The sequence below is a fragment of the Cervus elaphus genome, chromosome 1 (genome assembly GCF_910594005.1).
Source record: "Cervus elaphus chromosome 1, mCerEla1.1, whole genome shotgun sequence".
NCBI classification, from domain to species: domain Eukaryota; kingdom Metazoa; phylum Chordata; class Mammalia; order Artiodactyla; family Cervidae; genus Cervus; species Cervus elaphus.
The window spans coordinates 63774579-63794935 of NC_057815.1; the positions used below are offsets into that span (position 1 = coordinate 63774579).

The 20357-nt window shown below is 37.3% G+C and overlaps 2 protein-coding genes across 2 annotated transcripts; both read right to left on the minus strand.

Annotated features, from left to right (window-relative positions):
* Positions 1-5535: 5535 nt before the first annotated feature.
* Positions 5536-6492, minus strand: LOC122701547 (olfactory receptor 52A1-like). Its single transcript, XM_043914629.1, has one exon. The coding sequence runs from the start codon at positions 6490-6492 to the stop codon at positions 5536-5538; it is 957 nt and encodes a 318-aa protein (XP_043770564.1).
* Positions 6493-17172: 10680 nt separating this feature from the next.
* Positions 17173-18120, minus strand: LOC122701596 (olfactory receptor 52A1-like). The gene has a single exon (XM_043914761.1). The coding sequence runs from the start codon at positions 18118-18120 to the stop codon at positions 17173-17175; it is 948 nt and encodes a 315-aa protein (XP_043770696.1).
* Between the last annotated feature and the right edge of the window lie 2237 nt (positions 18121-20357).

Sequence of the window (20357 nt, forward strand, 5' to 3'; positions counted from 1 at the left end):
ATACATATGTACACACACCTAAAATCAAACACTTTTTGGTTAAAAAAAAAGGGTGAAATCTTTTTATTTGTGACAACATGGATGGATCTTGAAGGTATTATGCTCAGTGAAATAAGGCAAAGAAAAAAAGAAAAATACCATATTGTTTCATTCATATGAGGAATGTAGATGAATAAATGAGTAAATAAAATGAAAACAAAAACAGAAATACAGAGAACAGAGTAGTGGTTACCAGAAGGAAGAAGGGTGGGTGAAGGGTGAAATGGGCAAAGGTCAACTGTATGATGATGGGCAAAAAATAAGTATTTAGTGGTGAGCACACTGTAGTGTATACAGAACATGAAATAAAATATTGTACATGCACATCTTATATAGTGTTATAAACCAATTTTTAAACGACTCAAAGAAGCTATTTTTTTCTCTAACTTCACTTTTTTCCTTCCACCTGTCCAACCTCACAGGTTTTCACAAACCAGAACACCCAGATCTGTGTCTTAAACCCTGAGTTATAGCTGTGTTCCAGAAAACATTGCAACAATGCTGTGAATCACTCTTCTCTTCATATGCACCTTAAATGTAAATCTTTCCAAAATATTTCCTTATCTCCTTGCCAGCTAGATTGTTCCTCTGTAGTCTTCACTTTTGTTCTTTTGACCTGAGTTAAATTAAATGCAAAACCTTTGAATTACTTATTTCCTACCTTTTATCCAACCAGTGACCAATATTTCTTTGCACATCTCCTTTGTCTTTTTTCTATCTTATATTTTCATTACTTTCAATCTCTGTGCTACAAAATTCTAACTGACCTGCCTATATTCAATTTCTCTCATATTCAAAATTTTCATTAACTCTTCACCCACCTGGAGTCATCTTTTTCAAACAGATGTCTCATTTTGTCCAGTTAAAATCTTCAACAGCCTGTTCCTTAAGATAATGGCTTAACTCCACAGCATGGCATTCAAGTTATACATTACTTGACTTCAAACGGCCATGCCAGGTGTTATACTTTCACTAAATCACTGAATAGGCATCAGTCTAGCCAAACCTGACAGCTTTATTTGTAAAGAAATAACACATTTACTGCTGTTTTAGCTCATTCTCTGGCTACTTAGGAAGCATTTTCCTTGGTCTTAGTCAAAATTCTTCCCACCTCAAGAGACTTTCTTCAGTTTGTTTTCCTTAATGCTTATCTTCAAACAATACATGCCAGTCTGTACTGCCAGTTTCTTTGGCATTCAGTCATCTTTGATCTGTTCTATAGTTCAGTTTTAGTCTGCACTCTTTACCTTTATTTTTAATTAATTTATTTAATTGAAGGATAGTTGCTTTACAATATTATGATGGCTTTTGCCATATGTCAACATGAATCAGCCACAGGTATACATATGTCCCTCCCGTCCTGAACTCACCTGCCTGCCCACCCTATCCCTCTTACATTGACATTTCTTGAAGGGCAATGGCATGCCCAGAAGTTGAAATTTTCACCTCATGCAAACCAGTTATAAACCCTTGTCTTAGTTTTTTTAAAAAATATTATTAAACACCAACTCATAAACCAAGGGACCTATACATGCAAATTATACCCATCTTCATACCTCTAATGTTTATAGTATAGACACCCTCAAATCTGTTTAGAACAAATATCACACAGATGATATTTACTCACATAAATATGTACAAATAGACATGCTATTTCCTTCATAAACAGCCTTGCGATCATCTTATTTGTCTATAAACTCCTTTTTTTCTGGAATATGATAACATATGCATATTTGTATTCATCATACACCTCACTTGAGATATGCATACATTCACAGAAACTTCTGTATGCACATATATCTGATGTACACACCAATTACATCATCAGTAGATATGCAAAAACCACTATTAACACCCTATCAAAGGTTCTATGTTATGGTCCCAAACATTTTTAGCGTTGTCTCCAATAATTATTTTCAGTGCTTCCCACATTAATCTCATACATGTAGTCTACTGTCAGTTTTTTGAATTTTTTTTTTCTATAGAGATTCCAAGATAGTCAATACACCATCACTTATGTATACAGGAATTTATAGGAATTGATGAGAAAGCCAGGACACACCAACACATCTGTTCCTTTCCAAGACAACACACCTTATTCTGCACAGTTTTCTCCCCTCGTAATTTAAGAGGTTAGGTTCTCATCTGGCCCATACTCCACTGTGAAAAAACTCTCAATCCATTCCAGGTAGTATACCAGAAAAAAAAGTGGATTGGGAATAGGTATGGAATGGTAAGTTACATAGAAGAAAGAAGCACTTTTCTCTAATTAATTACCCCCCAAACCATTCATTTATCAGTTCATATTCTCATCTACAAAAAATAATTATAACCATTGTCAGCATCTGCCAATAATAACATTTTGTAGAATGTGATATCTTTCCACTATATATATAATGACAGACAGTGTCTTTAGAATTAATAAAAATAAATTAATTGCTGGCAATCATTTCTGATGCTTTTGACTCAACCCAGCTAGTGGTAATATTTAAAGTTTCTGTGTTTTTCTTATATGGAGAGTGGGAGATTGTTAAATAAATATCCCATGTTTCTGATCCCCCATTGGAACAATTTGTAGGTGTGTTTCTTACATTTTTCCAGTACCGCTAGCAGGAAAAAGCTCTGGTAATCCACAGCAGTAATCTGCTCAGTCATGATTACTTTGTTAGCTTCTCTTCACTGTCTTACTTGCTTCCTCTCTCACAAGATTTTTCATGTATCAATCCCCAGTTATACCACATACACTAAAATTCTTGCTTTGGTTTGCTTTTGGGAGAACTCTTGATAGGGCCATTCTAATGTCACACTTGGGAGAAGGCAATGGCACCCCACTCCAGTACTCTTGCCTGGAAAATCCTATGGACAGAGGAGCCTGGTAGGCTGTAGTCCATGGGGTCGCTAAGAGTTGGACACAACTGAGCAACTTCACTTTCATTTTTCACTTTCATGCATTGGAGAAGGAAATGGCAACCCACGCCAATATTCTTGCCTAGAGAATCCCAGGGACGGGGGAGCCTGGTGGGCTGCTGTCTATGGGGTCGCACAGAGTCGGACACGACTGAAGTGACTTAGCAGCAGCAATGTCATACTTACCTGTTTATTGTTTGAGACCATCATGAGGTAAAACTTTGATCTTTTATTCCTTCTCTAAGAAATAGTATAGGTCATTACCTTGATCAATATCAATAACCTCAGATATGCAGATGACACCACCCTTATGGCAGAAAGTGAAAAAGAACTAAAGAACCTCTTGATGAAAGTGAAAGAGGAGAGTAAAAAAGTTGGCTTAAAACTCAGCATTCAGAAAACTAAGATCATGGCATCTGGTCCCATCACTTCATGGCAAATAGATGGGGAAACAGTGGCTGGCTTTATCTTTTTGGGCTCCAAAATCACTGCAGATGGTGACTGCAGCCATGAAATTAAAAGACGCTTGTTCCTTGGAAGAAAAGTTATGACCAACCTAGACAACATATTAAAAAATAGAGACATTACTTTGCTGACAAAGGTCCACCTAGTCAAATCTATGGTTTTTCCAGTAGTTATGTATGGATATGAGAGTTGGGCTATAAAGAAAGCTGAGCGCCAAAGTATTGATGCTTTTGAACTGTGGTGTTGGAGAAGACTCTTAAGATTCCTTGGTCTGCAAAGACATCCAACCAGTCCATCATAAAGGAAATCAGTCCTGAATATTTATTGGAAGGAATGATGCTGAAGCTGAAACTCCAACACTTTAGCCACCTGATGTGAAGAACTGACTCATTTGAAAAGACCCTGATGGTGGGAAAGATTGTAGGTGGGAGGAGAAGGGGATGACAGAGGATGAGATGGCCAGATGGCATCACTGACTCAATGGACATGAGTTTGAGTAAACTCCAGAAGTTGTTGATGGACAGGGAGGCCTGGTGTGCTGCAGTCCATGGGGTCGCAAAGAGTCAGACATGACTGAGTGACTGAACTGAGCTGAACTTACCTTGAACATCAAGGGGAAGGAGACAAACAGCTGTGGTCAATGACAAACCTGAGCTAAGACTTATTGTTGTTCGTGTGGTGGCATATATGCTCTCAAGCTGTAGACACTGGACAGTAAGATATGATGTGAAAGTGAGACTAAGGGAGAGATGGCTCAACATCAGAGTATTAGGGTTTTTTTTATAATTTTTTTGAGTTGTATGGATAAAAAGAGTGGGGTAAAAAGAAACGGTTCCATGTGCATCATCAGAGAACTAGCTCAAATTAATGGACAGCATCTCAAAATTTGTCAGGGTCTCCTAATGACCTTTTGGAAAAAAATAAGTTCATAGTGAGTTGCAGCAATACAGACAGAAAATGAACTCCTTCTAAAGCCATCACAAGCAATGCTAGTCAATGGGAACTTTGAAAAGCTGAATTGTTCACCTACCCAATAAAAAGGTCTGTGTTTGGGCTGTTAAAAGCGGTCAAGTATCCTATTACTTGGATGTTAATACATAACTAAATAATGCAGAGTGATTTGTATAATTTTGATCACTGATGAGGGGCTTCCCTAGTAGCGCAGCTGGTGAAGAATCCACCTGGGTTTGATCCCTGGGTTGGGAAGATCCCCTGGAGAAGGGAATGGCTACCCACTTCAATATTCTGGCCTGAAGAACTGGTGAAGGCATATTTGATTCTGCTTTTCACGAATCAAATGCTCAAGGAAGTTAGATTCACACATATCTGCACATATTCCTCCATAACTACTAAGTAATAGTGTTTTAAAAACTAAGTTATGTGTAACACAATTTCATCATTTTAAAAACCCACTGAAATGTTGTGAAGTAATTAGCCTCCAACTAATAAAAAAAAAAAAAAAAAAGAGGCAGGTCAGGTGGTCTGGTATTCCCATCTCTTTCAGAATTTTCCACAGTTTATTGTGATCCACACAGTCAAAGGCTTTGGCATAGTCAATAAAGCAGAAAAAAAAATAATAAATAAATGAAACATTATTCAAATCTCACATTTGCCATGACTTTCTATATGAGATCTTCTCTGATTCTCTAAAAAAATCTAAAGTGGTTACTTCTCATGTGTGAACCAAAATCTTTTGTTCTTAACATAGCTTAAGTAAAATTAAATTAGATTTAATCTTTTTAAATAATGGATATATCTTTGTCAATCTTGCACATCCAAAAGATAAACTGCCTGTTGATATTACAGGAAGATATAAGGAATCTTGTGTCTTATTTCCTTGTAAACAAGAAAAGAAAGGGGAAAAAAGAGAAAAGAATGATGGAAGGAAGGCAAAAAGATGAAGAAAATAAGGGACAGATGAAAGGATGATGAGAAGTTATGAGATACATATATTTTTTTCACCTAAGTTTATCTCATATTCTGATTGTTTCTGTTTTGGGAATATATATTCTTTAGTGGAGATCATTATGATGTAAAAATCTCATCAAAATAGACATTGTACAAGAAGTTTTCATCTTAAACCTAAAAATATATTTTTTCCTGTATAATATTATTTTTGGATTACTACTGGGAGTCATGCTTCAGAATACAAATCTGAGCAACTTGGTTGCGGATCTCCGTGGTCTTCACACCATAGACAATGGGGTTAAGGGCAGGGGGAACAAGCAGATAGATGGTAGATAAGAATATATGCGTATAGGGTGATACATGTCCAAAACGGTGGCTGAAGAAGGAAAAAAAAGCAAGGATATAAAACTCTAGGAAGATGACAATGTGGGAAGTGCAGGTATTGAATGCTTTGAGTCGTGCCTCCTTCTGAGGAAGGTGAGAAACAGCTCGAAAAATAAAAATGTAGGAAATGAAGACAAAAATCAGGTCAAAACCCAGAATCGCAAAGGCCACAAAAAGCCCATATGATTTGTTAATGTGGACATCTTCTGCAGCCAACTTGACCACAGCCATGTGCTCACAGTAGGAATGGGCAATAACCACTGATTGGAAAATTTGCAGTCGTTTTAGTAGAATGGGTAAAATCCCAACAAGCACCGTTGTCCGAATTGCTACCATCAGTACCATCTTGGCTAGAAAGAGAGGTGTGAGGATGGATGCATGCCTCAAAGGATCACAGATGGCAATATAGCGGTCAAAGGCCATGGCTAACAGTATGCCAGATTCCATGCCCTGCAAAGCGTGGATGAAGAAGAGTTGGGTGAGGCAAGCATCAAAAGCCATGGAATAGGAGCCAAACCAGAAGATAGCCAACATCTTGGGAGCAATGGCTACACAGAGTCCTAGGTCAGTGGCTGCCAACACTGCCAAGAAGATGTACATGGGTTGGTGAAGACTGCGTTCTGTTGCAATAATGATTATTAAAATGACATTCCCCAGCAGAGCCACCAGGCACAAACTAAAGAAGGGAAATCCAATCCAAAACTGCACATGCTCTAGTCCAGGGATCCCAATCAGGATCACTGTCTTCGGGTTCAGATATGACATGTTAGTAGATCCCATAAGGCTCATGAATCCTTTCCTCACCACTGATCCTGATACCTCTTCACAGACAAATTATGGATGGGAAGGAAGAGGAAATTCTCTTTGTCATTCCTTGTAGATCATGAAAAAAATGGATGGAAATATGGCCACATGACATTAAATTTTTGGAAATCAGTTTAAATCAGCATGATAATAGAATTCTTGAATAGCTTTTACAAATGCCAGTATGGATATTTATGAAAAAGGAAGATGAGTCCAGTGTTTCTCATCTAGAAATTGTAGAAATCAAAATTATGATTCTAAGGGCATTGACCTTACTAGTTTTTGAAGTGGTCTCAGATGCACAGATGACAACATTAATTTTTTTTGTCCATATCTGCTTCTAAACTTCAGACACATTTCAAATTAGGTGAAATTCCTCTGTAACAATTGAAGTCATAGACTAACTCCTCAAACTAATAGCCCCATCTACTTTGTTTGAAACAGAATCTCCAGAAAGTGGCAGCTTTTCCCAGTTTTCACATTTACTCTGGTTTAGGAAGTAAAATACCTACTCACAAACCTTAGAATTGACTCTCAGGTGAGACAGTGAGGAGGTTTGTTCTCTCCAGAAAAAAAAAAAATGGTTGGCCCATGTGCAGGTTCTTATCCAGGTTTTGGAATTTATATGGAAGTGATGTCCTTTTATCAGTAGTGGAGGAAAACTTGAGTTACTGAAAAAATTCTGGCCCCTTAGCTTCAAAATGGTGTGTAAGCAGAATGGGGTAGAAGGTGATGTAAATCCTTACAGATCTTAAAGAAAACAAAGTTGAGATGATCAATGGAAAGTCAATTGAATAAAAGGCACCATAAATTAGGATATGATGGTAACATATAAAAACTGACCTATTGGGTAACCCCTGTAGCTTAAATATTTTGACCATGATAATATCTGTTTCAGATACAAAAGGACAGAGTTGCTTGTGGGCCACTCTACTGTTTATAATGGAGTTTAGCCTAACCTAGATGTTTTCTGTCATTTTAGTATTTTCTGTTGGCAATGAAAACCATTTCTGATACTTTTGATCAAATTATCTTGCTTCACACCAAACCCAAACTTTTGCTTTTTTTTTTTCATTTATTTTTATTAGTTGGAGGCTAATTACTATACAATAATTTCCCTCTTCTCTTTCTCTAGAAATCTACTCAAAAAACTTAAGGTGACTTTATATACTCTTTTTTCTTTTTCATTAATTATTATACAAACAAAATCATCCACAAGTTTTATTCTGTGTGTGATTTTTGTTATAGGTAAATACATTGAATAGAGAATACCACTCTGAATAGAATTTTATGTATTTTTATTTGATAGGAAACTAGAGGGATTACTGCTGTAATATACAGTAAATATACAAACATATTTATTTATACTTTAAATATAAATATAAAAATGTAATGTAGTTTTCTATATATTATATACATACACTTTTATGTTTATGCATATTATGTTTTGGCATCTTAAAAAAAAACCTTTCTGGTTGGGGAGAGGCTCTCTCTGTCTGTCTGGGTGATAGCAAAATGCCTAGCCAGCAGCAAATCTTTGGCCTGCAAACTAACTAATCCATATTTCCTTTATCTGGCCCACAAACTCCAGGAGGCAGTATTTTTCTGCATTGAACATCCAGGGGCAACAGAGATCATCTCTATATTCAAAACCCACAAAAATTTTTCAAAGCAGCGAATCCTAACCTGTTCACCCTTCCCTGTCATGACTTTCCTATGGAAATACCAATTAAGGCCTTGTTCTAAGCACCCAAGTTCTTCCCTGCCCCCCACTTCCTCCGCCTGTTTTTTGCCTCCCACTTACCCTGATTACTCTCCATTTGGCTCTGCAAGACCTGCTATGCCTCTTGTCTCTATTAAGACCTATTAGTATAATAACTATTGTTTTCCTGAGCCTGTCTCTTTTCTCTTGTGGCCACACCTGGTTGATTATCTCATAAAAATATAAAATATATTATGTAAAACATGGTATAGAAATTTAGAAATATGACATAGTATCTAAAGTGCTGATTCTAACATTTACCTCAAGAGGAATCTTATCTAGTTCCTTCTGTTCCTCAACTATAAACAGAAATAATGTGTGTGAGTGCTAAACGCTTTAGTCGTGTCCAACTCTTTGTAACCTATGGACTGTAGCCGCCAGGCTCCTCTGTCCATGGGATTCTCAAGGCAAGAATACTGGAGTGGGTTGCCATGCCTTCCTCCAGAGGATCTTCCTGATCTAGGAATTGAACATGTATCTCTTAGGTCTCCTGCTTTGGCAGGTGGGTTCTTTACCATTAGTGCCTTGGGAAGCCCAAATAGAAATAATGATATCACTTAATTCATTGAATTAGTAGGAAGGCTAAATGAATTTATATATAAAAAATTCAGCACCAAAGGGGGAGGCAATAAACACTCAATCTCTGGTAGCTCATGCTATCAGAACCTGTAGAGAACTTCTGTGTGACAGAGACACATTACTGCTTCTTGAGAAAGTATAAAATTAAAATACACAAACAAGGAAACATTATAAAGAAAGAATCGACTAAAATTCCATGAGATAATACATTTTCTGGAGCTGAATAACCTTCCTCAAGTCAGTCCATAAGATTGGACATTTATGTAAGCAGGTAAAATGATCATGGTTACAGCAGAAAAATTACTTCCCAATGGTGTATAGAACTTGGTGGAGTCAATAAATTTCACTTATTTAAATTGGTGTTTCCACTTTATTGGAGAAATAATCATATCCTCCTTTAAATTATTCCAAGTAGATGGAAAACACATGATTAGGAAAACCAGTTTTCTAAAAAAGTTTAGATTAAAAATGCTTCTAGGACAGCAAAGGCATGCATTCTATGCAATTTTCTCTCTATGATAATCAAAGCAGACAATGTTCATTCCTGATCTCTAAATGAGAGAGAAAGAAAAAGGAATAGGAAGATACCTTCAATGAAAGTAGTATAAAGTCTAAGAAACAAGAGTCAAAAATTTGAGACTTTGATGCACCAGATAAAGAGAAGACTGTATATCAGGGGATAGGATATGAGCTGTAGTTACAATGACAAGACCAGACATCAAAGCTTTTAAAGGCCACAGGATGCCTCTATCTTTCACCATCTCTTCACATCGTATAAGCTTCCCTGCTTAAATTGCAAATATACATGCATGCACACCCACACACAGACAACTTTCCAAACCATAAACTGTATCTTATTATTTTAATAAAACAAGCAGTGTTAGAGTGATTGTAGGTAAACATTGGTTGAGGAGTGTGAAACCTTATTTTGATGTTGTCCTGACACTAAGTAACTGGGACGTGTCAGTTCTGAGTTTTCTTCGCATGTAGTTAAGAGGCTGATACTGGATTACTGTTTCATCTCTTATGTCTCTAAATGACATGAATCTCTTTCATCTCTCCTATCAATGATTAAAAAACAAACAAAAAAACTTGGATCAGAGTGGGGGAAAGGTGGCATGCCAAAAGAAAGTGTGTTACTGAGAGATACAGTATTAAGATCACCTGATTCTCTCTTTTCCACTTCCTTTTAAAATTTGCTAAAATTGAAAACAGTAAACCATGCATAGGTTCCAATTCATGGAGAAGAAACTCACCAAGAAAAACGGATAGCTGGCTAGTGTGTAAATCAGTGGAACAGCTCTTTTCTGACAGGATTTGAGCTTGGAAATGTATTAATAGCTATCTACTCATCCAATGAGAATTGTGGCTAATGAAGAATCACCTGAGAATTTCTGTGTGCCCATCTGAGTGCTCAGAGTTTCTGGAGAGTAGCTAAACTCCAGAAACAGCTGCAGTAATGGTAGTGGAGTTCAATCTAGGCGATGTTCTAGGGGCTACAAGGGTAATGTCAATGCAACAGCACATACAATACGTTAATATCCATGTACCTATACCACAGCATCTTTGGCTACAACTGTTGCACAACTATACCCAATATTAGAATGTAATCAGAATTCTTTGTTGTCATCTAATAAGAACTGTTGGGAATACAGATTCACAAAACTTCCAAAATGAGAGACCCTAATGTGGTGATTTAAAAGTTCCAGGTGCAAGATATGTATCACATTTTACTATTTTATGACTGTAATATGACTGTGTTATAAGACTTGATAAAATGTTGATTTTAATAATGGTATCAGAACATGTGTTACTTATTCTAAAAGTGATAAAAATGATATTGTTCTATGATTTGATGTATTGAATTCTTTTTTAATACTCCTTGGGAACTTGCTTGTGATACTTGATATTAAAGTCTGTCGAGGACTTAGATGAATTATTTGGGCAAAGCAACAGACTGATTGTTCAGGTTATAGAGAGGATATCAGTGATCTTCTAAATGATACAAATGCTTTTCATCAAATACATGATCTGTTATTATTATTTATAAGATTATGACCAAAGTTCACAAGATGTAAGGAGGGATTTTCCTTAGGTTAACCTTATAAATCTAATCTTATAGAGAATTCTGTAGATGGACCCACAGCTGCATTGAAAGAAAGGAAAAAAGGAGAGAGAGAGAGAGAGAAAAAAAAAAAAGGAAGGTAAGGAGGAAGGAAAGAGAAAAGACAAAAGGGGAAAAACACATTCCTGACTGGTAAATTACACAGGGAGTAGACTTTTTCTAAAGAAATTTTATTTATGTGGTAAACAGGGACCTAGGGCTTTTCTTGTTTAGTATCTGTAGTAACTGACCTCCTCCTTCCTTTCCCTGAAAGCTATTCTCATGCGATCTGCAAAAATATATTGGATATTGTGGATTATAGAGTGTCAAAACTATAGTGAATCTGTATTTACCATACTATTCTTCTTATTGTAGAGCATTTACTTTAGAAAACTTTTAACTGTTAAATTATTTTTCTATTTTGAGATGTAAGTCATTTAAAAGTCTCTGAGAGTTTGACAGCATAGAAATGTCTTTCTCAAGGACCTGGTAGCCATCCCCTTTGAAATGTATTCCTTGAGGAAGGCAGTGCATCTCACACCCAGTCTCTATGGGGAGTAGGAGCCTAACCTTGGTGTGTCTGTGCTTTAAATTGCAAAACAGCCTCTAGTTATGGAGAGAGCAGAAGATTTACTCTTTGTGATCGATACCCAATTTATAAATGCAGTTCCCTTGCAATGCCCCCAACCCCAAATTTTCAAATTCTCTCACCTTGGATTTCAAGGGTGTTGAGTATTCACTCTTGGTCTGTACTTCCTCTCCCTATTGCTGGCAATAGTATCAGGACAAAATGAACTTCTGTTTGTCTATTCCATCTTCTGGGATTTTTTCAAACAGATATTCAAGAGAATGTTAGGGGGCCGTCTATGCAGGTGAGGACTACTTTGAGCACTACACTCACTGACGATGTGACCCTGCTTGTATACTGTCTAGTTGCACATGCCCACCGCTTTATTACTTGCCTTGCAGCCTGTGCTGCAATTAAGAATTGTCTTAATTCAGCTCTAAATTCACTTTTCCTTGTTTGTGAACATGTGCCATGGCTTCCCCCCACCCCCTCCTTTTCTTTTTCCTTTTTACCATCTGGTACAATGATAAACTTTGTCAGTTGAGGGCGCTAGTGAGGCACTGTGGGAAAAGAGAGTTTTGTTTCCAGATTCAGAGTCAGTCATGACTGAGCGACTCACACACACACAAATTCAGATATCCTGGCAGATGGAGATTTAGTTCTTAACTCTAATCCTTTGAGTTTCCCTGGTGGCTCAGACGGTAAAGAATTTGCCTGCAATGCAGGAGACCCCGGTTTGATCCCTGGGAAGGGAAGATCCCCTGGAAAAGGAAACAAAAACCCACTCTAGTATTCTTGCCTGGAGAATTCCATGGACACAGGAGCCTGGCAGGCTACAGTCCATAAGATTGCAAAGAGTTGGAAATGACTGAGCGACTAACAACATCCCATGAACTCATTTCAAAGACATAGTTTGGTTTCCATCTCTAGTCTCCAACAGGCTCCTGCCGCTCTTGCCAACTGTAACAGGGCCCGGGTTCTAAGCCGCACCTAGCAGCCAGCAGCTTCCTCAGAAACCCATGAGTAGCTTTTCCTGGCACCCTCTAGAAGATGGATATCTGGCAGGTTCCACTGGATCAGCATCACAGGAACATTTCTGTCTCTCAGTGATCCAAGTCTGTGCCTTCTCTAATGACGTCTGAATTTCAGATCAGAAAGGGGAAGCTCCCCTCTTGGGTATTCTATCTCAGTTCTTCCTAGGAGTAGTGGCAGTCTTACATCTGTTGTTTCTACATCCTTTAGAATTCTCCTCCTTTCTTACTAGCCTGTCCCTCATTAGTTCAATCCCCAGTTAAAGTGAATGATTATTTAAATTAAACTTTCCCTGTCAAACACTGTGCGGTTTTTCGCTTTTGATCAGGCTGAGAAAGATACATAGACAAAGCTGCACTGTGAGGAGATAGAATTTGGTATGAGTGTGCATCTTTAACGGCTATTTGGAAATTATATTTAATGGCTATTTTGGAAATTATATTTACAAAATGGTGTTAAATTATATTAGTAGTTGAATTCAAGTTACTACCACTTGATATTTGCAATGAATTAAATCCTTCAAATTTGCAAATTTGTCCTGTTTAAGTATCACCTCACTCTGTATTTATTCAAGTGACTGTGGTTAGAACAGCATGATATTCTCTTTCCAAATTGATTTCTAGAGTATTTAAGTTTTTATAATGAAATGGTCAGTATACTTTTTTGCTTATTGTCTGTATTGTTAACTCATATTTATTATGTTATTGCATTCCTTGATCAAAAATTGAAAAATACAAAAAAACATGAATCACTTTTAGAATTAGGCTGCTTTTCCAGATTTAAATACACATTTGCCTGGAAACTCACGGATAATTTTCATCATCAGTTCAGTTCAGTCACTTAGTCGTGTCTGACCCTGGCCTTCAGCACGCCAGGCTTCCCTGTCCATTACCAGCTCCTGGAGCCTGCTCAAACTCATGTCCATTGAGTCGGTGATGCCATCCAACCATCTCATCCTCTGTCGTCCCCTTATCCTCCTGCCTTCAATTTTTCCCAGCATCAGGGTCTTTTCCAATGAGTCAGTTCTTTGCATTAGGTGGCCAAAGTATTGGAGTTTCAGCTTCAGCATCAGTCCTTCCAGTGAATATTCAGGACTGATTTCCTTCAGGATGGACTGGTTGGATCTCTTTGTAGTCCAAGGTACTCTCAAGAATCTTCTCCAACACCACAGTTCAAAAGCATCAATTCTTCTGCACTCAACTTTCTTTATAGTCCAACTCTCACATCCATACATGATTCCTGGAAAAACCATAGCTTTGACTAGATGGACCTTTGTCAGCAAACTAATATCTCTGCTTTTTAATATACTGTCTAGGTTGGTCATAGCTCTTCTTCCAAGGAGCAGGCATCTTTTAATTTCATGGCTGCAGTCACCATCTGCAGTGCTTTTGGAGCCCAAAAAGATAAAGTCTGTCACTGTTTCCACTGTTTCCCCATCTATTTGCCATGAAGTGGTGGGACCGGATACCATGATCTTAGTTTTCTGAATGTTGAGTTTTAAGCAAACTTTTAAGCAAAAAAATGTGATTTTTGTCATATGTAGCACAAAGTATTGCAACATTGAAAAGATTTATAAAACCCAGTAATAGCTTCCTTAAGCTGATTTGGGATAGATAGTTATACTGAAGGATTTGGTTATCATTAAAATGGATATAAGGCTATACATTTGCTATTTCTTCATTAATGGTTTGCTATGTAACTGAATAATCTTTGATAAACATCAGTTAAAGACAAAGACTAAGAATTATGTCATGGAAAATGATGGAGTAAGGAACTCAAAGAATCAAGCTACTCTACTATGAACTTTCAAAAACTGATAGAATAAACATTTTTAGAATGTCAGGATCTAATCCAAATATGACAACCACCAGGGACCTGCTTAATGAAGAGGGGGGAAAAGCAGCTGAATTTTGGAAGAAAGTTTTATGGCATTTTTGGTCATTCACCTACCATCTTCCGTTTCACAGTTCAGCAGTAGCTGTGGGAATGGGGCCCGAATTTCTCGTGCACCTTGCAAGTGCCAGGAGATAATATGAATGCTTCTAAAAACACTGTAAGTGTGCATTTTGACCTATATGTTGGTTCACTAAAAAACCAGCACAGAGCATCACTTTTGTTCCCAACCACTTAGACTAGAGTAGCTTTGTGGGAGGAAGGGGGCTTGTCAAAAAGATTTAAAGACAAACCCTGCCTTATGTCCACTTAGAGTAAAGGACAGTAGTTAAGATAAACAGCAGACACCCCGCAAGGATATGAAGGAAAATGCTTCTTGGGGTTATATGGGCAGGCTCACAAGGACCACTGTATCATGGAATGTGTTAAGTAACACAGGTTCAGGACTGGATACTCATTCTGTGTGGCTGGACTTAAACTATCAAAGCTGAATAAAGACATAACGAGAATAAAATTTCAGATCAATATCCTTAATGAACTTAGATGCAAAATTTCTCAGCAAAATACTAGCTAACTGAATCCAGTAGCATGATAAAAGATACACCGTGACCAAGTGGGATATATTTCAGGAATGTAAGTGTGGCTCAACAACAACAAAAATCAGTATGAAACACCACATTAATGGAACAAAAGAAGCAAGCAAACAAAGAAAAACCACACAAAAAACAGAAACACATGGCCATCTTAGCTTGTGCAGAAAAACATTTAACAAAGTCTAATATCCTCTCATGATAAAAGTGCTCAGCAAGCTAGAAGTAGAGGGAAAATTCTATGGCTAACTTTATGCACAATGGTAAAACACTGAAAAATTTTTCCCTAAGATAAGGATATGTGAAAAGGTACTCACCATCACTAATCATTAGTGAAATGCAAATCAAAACCATAATTATCATTATCTCACATCTGTTAGAAGAGCTATTATCAAAAAGTCTAAAGATTACAAGTGTTGGTGAGGATGTGGAGAAAAGGGAACCCTTGTTTACTGTTTTCTATCATAATCATTTCCATCTTTCAACTTATGTTTAATTTGTTCTTGTTTTTCTCACTTTTCAATAAGTATATAATGCACATTTGTTTCAGAATATACAAAATAGACCTTAAACTGGGCCATAATTCAAGTCTTAACATATTTCATATGTTTAATATTGTAAAGAGCATATTCTCTGAATACAATATATTTAATTAAGACTTAATTAAGAATATTATTCAAGGTTTTAAATATTTGGAAATCATGCAGCTCATATCTTCACATGCTAACAAGATTATGCTCAAAATTCTTCAAGCTAGATTTCAGCAGTGAACCAAGAACTTCTGGATGTACAAACTGGACTTAGAAAAGGCAGAGGAACCAGATATCAAATTGCCAGCATCCATCGTTTTGTACAAAAATCAAGGCAATTCAAAAAAAAAAGAGAGAAAAATCTACTTCTGCTTCACTGACTACATTAATGACTTTGTGTGGTTGATAACAAACTGTGGAAAATTCTTAAAGAGATGGGAATATCAGACCACCTTACCTGTCTCCTGAGAAACTTGTATGCAGAACAAGAGGCAACAGAACCTTGTATGGAACAACAGGCTGGTTCAAAATGGGGAAAGGAGTATGTCAAGTCTGTATATTGTCACTATATATTATATATTGTACATCATGAGAAATGGCAGGCTGGATGACTCACAAAACAAAATCAAGATTGCCAGGAGAACTATCAGTAACCTCAGACATGCAGATGATACCACTTAAATGGCAGGAAGGGAAGAGGAACTAAAGAGACTCTTGAAGGTGAAAGAGGAGAGTGAAAAAACTGGTTTAAAACTCAACATGCCAAAAACTAAAATCATGGCATCCCGTCCCATCACTTCATGGCAAATAGATGGGGAAAAAGTGGAAATAGTGGCAGATTTTATTTTCTTGGACTCCAAAATCACTGTGAATGGTCACAAAATTGAAAGATGCTTGCTCCTTGGAAGAAAAGCTATGAGGAACCTAGACAGCTATTAAAAAGTAGAGATATCACTTTGCTGACAAAGGTCCAAGTAGTCCAAGCTATTATTTTTCTAGTATTCATGTGCAAATGTGAGAGTTGGCCCATAAAGAAGGCTGAGAACTAAAGAATTGATGCTTTCCAGCTGTGGTGCTGGAGAAGACTCTTAAGAGTCCCTTGAACAGCAGGGAGATCAAACCAGTCAATCTTAAAGGAAATCAGCTCTGAATATTCATTGGAGGACTGGTGCCAAAGCTGAAGCTCCAGTACTTTGGCCACCTGGTGCGAAGAGCTGAAACATTGGAAAAGACCCTGATGCTGGGAAAGACCGAAGGCAGGAGAAGAAGGGGATGGCAGAGGATGAAATGGCTGGATGGTATTCCAGTACCCAAAGTTTGAAAGCTAAAATCAAAAATGATCTCTTATGAAGATCTAAAATAACTACAAATTAAAAACAAGGAAAGGAATGGGAAAGATTGTATTAGAAGTGAAATATATTAGAGATAGATAATATCAGTGTTAACCTGAACACTTTTCATGTCAACTTAGCTGCCATCTTGGAAATAAATGCTTTGACAATAGAGCATGATGATGTAAAACCCCAACAGTTAGCAATCAGAGTCTGAACTCTTTCCCTTTATAGGAAATAAAAATATTCTCTGCATGTTCAGAGACATTTGATAGATCACTGCTGGGATACATGATTCAGAAGAAAAATCTGTGCCACACGCTTACAAATTACCTTATTTTTTACCCCATAGACAATAGGGTTCAGTGCAGGTGGTACAAGAAGGTAGATGGTAGACAGAAGAATATGAGTAGAAGGGACAACACGTCCAAAACGATGGCTGAAGAAGGAGAAGGCAAGAATATAAAACTCAAGGAAAACAAAAATGTGAGCTGTGCAAGTGTTGAATGCTTTGAGCCGTGCCTCCTTTTGATGTAGACGTAAAACAGCCTGGAAAATAAGGATATAGGAAATGAGGATGAAAATCATATCAAATCCCAGAATTGTAAAACCTACAAAAAGACCACATGTTTTATTGACATGGATGTCTTCTGCAGCCAGCTTGACTACAGCCATGTGCTCACAGTAAGAGTGAGCAATTATAGTGGAATGGAAAAGGTGCAATCTTTTGATTAGCATAGGTAAGAGACCCACCAACACTGTAGCTCGAATTGCCACTATCACCATCATGCGACCCAGAATTGAAGGTGTGAGGATGGATGTGTGCCTCAGAGGATCACAGATAGCAATATAGCGGTCAAACGCCATGGCCAACAGAATGCCAGACTCCATGCACTGCAAGGCGTGAATGAAGAACAGCTGGGCTAAGCAGGTGTCAAAGGCCATGGAGTAAGACCTGAACCAGAAGATAGCCAACATCTTGGGAGCAATGGCTGCACAGAGTCCCATGTCAGTGGCTGCCAACACTGCCAGGAAGATGTACATGGGCTGGTGTAGGCTGCGTTCCATAGGGATGATGATCAGTAAAATGATGTTTCCCAAAAGAGCCACCAGGCACACAGCAAAAAAAGGAAACCCAATCCAAAACTGCATATGTTGTAGTCCAGGAATTCCAATCAAGATTACAGTTCTGGGGTTCAAATATGACATGTTAATGGATGCCATAGAGGTTGGTATTCTGTCTTCTCACCACTGATTTTGATACATGCAGAAGACTTAGATAGGAAGTCAAAATTGTTCAGGCTTCACTTTCATTCAACCTTTACCATTCAACCATACTGAGCATTTGTTCAGTGCTTTGGGTAGCAGTTTGGACAGAATTTTTTGAGGTTCTATAATACATGCCAAATGACAGAAGTAAGCAGTCATACAACAGCTTTATCATAACTGGAAAATGCAATTTTCAGTATTCTTGATATAGCTCTTAGGTCTTGTGGAAATGAAAATTATGAAATGGAGAGCACCAATCTTTGGCATCTTCCTTGAGTCCTCATCTAGTTTGCCTGAAATGTCAGCATTCAGATTTCCTTCTTTATCTTCTTCCAAATGCCATCCTATTTTCATAGCAGTTGGTTATTCTTCTGGGTGGCTTGGAGTCCCAGAAGAAATCTTGTTTCTGTTGTCCTGTAAGTGTTAGTACTTAATCCTATGGGAACCTTCAGTGTTAGCCACACTGCTTCTGGTCCCAGTGAGTGAGTTGTTTATTCCTAGAGTTGGTTCTCAAATGAAATTTTTCAGAATAGATTTCACCTTTCTTAAATTATCTCATTCAATAAATATCAAACAAACTACTGTTTTTGGGGACACTATATGTGACCTGGTATGCAAATTTGAAGAGAGTGGTCTTCTCTCAGACACAGACAGGTAAAGTTGGTTCTCTAAATAAATTAAGGCTCATTTATGTTTAGGGTTGATCTGTTGAGCAGAATAGGGAAGAACAGAAGTATGGAATAGACAGCCTGTTCTTTGTTGTTGTTATTATATTGCATAATATTATTTTTTATTATACATTATATACACATGCAGGATCTGGCTAGTTTAGACACACTCTGAAGTTAGATTAGCAAAATAATGGTTTGTTCCTGAGGTTCAGGATCAGTGGATCCCTAGATTTCTTGAGCTCTAAAATCACATATCCTACTTTACATATTAGACTTCCTGGAGTGCTGCAGCCCATGGGGTTGCAAAGAGTTGGACAGGACTGAGTTACTGAACAACAACAATATATTAATGACTATAAGGGACAAAAATAGTAGGAGATCCTTGATTATGATTCTTTATAGAGCTGGCTGCTGCTAAATGTAACAACATTTATCTTACGAGACCATTGTTTAGAACTTGTATCTCATGACTGATACTTGAAGGAGAGGAAAGGGGATTTGATTTACCTATTGGTTCCCACTTAGTGTTTGTAGAAGGATCACCTCCAATGACACTTTCTGATTAATGGTGTTGATAGTTATTACCTTGGGAATAGGATTTGAAGGATGGCATAATTTGAAACTCTATAAGGTTGTGCTTAAATGAATTTATTCAGTCTACCAGGGATTGATCATGTCAGATCAGTTGGAACAAGAGACATATGAGGGACAGTGGTTCTGGAGGATGCTAAAGAAGCACAAAATATAGTTTTATTTTCTAGGTTTTAAAAACTACTGAACTTTTAATATATTTGTGGGTTATTTTAGTCTCGAAACTTAAGTTCTCTGAGTGTCTTAAATTGAGACACTTGACTGCCAAGTATTGGCAGTTTTGTCTTTAAATTTGTATATGAAAAGATACACAGAAATTAAGCAGGCATTTACCTTTACAGGTAAACATACCTTTACAGGTATCTTTGAGCTTCCCTGGTGGCTCAGACAGTAGTCTGCCTGCAATGCGGGAGAGCAAGTTTCGATCCCTGGGTTGGGAAGATCCCCTGGAGAAGGAAATGGCAACCCACTCCAGTATTCTTGCCTGGAAAATCCCATGGATAGAGGAGCTTGGCAGGCTACAGTCCATGGGGTCACAAAGAGTCAGACATGACTGAGCAATTTCACTTTACCTTTACAGAATCTTTTAAGCAACTGTATTATAGTAGTGATAATAATAATAATTGATCATAGTTGTAGTAATTTAATTGTCTCTATTGTACATATATAAAATTTGAAGTAAAAATATGATCCATGCAATGTGTGGCAGTAATTAAATTTATTAATTTAGTTGATGAACCAAGCCTAAACCTATGGAAAAAAGAGAAAACTCTTTTCTGTATGTGAGACTTTATGTGGAAATTACACATCTTTTCCAGGTATCAAATTTTATGAAATGATATGTTTTTCTGTAATTTTTAAAAAATAAAATGAAATATTTTAAGTGACTATTTTACTGGTGAAAGTATTCTCATTCATAAATTCTCAAGT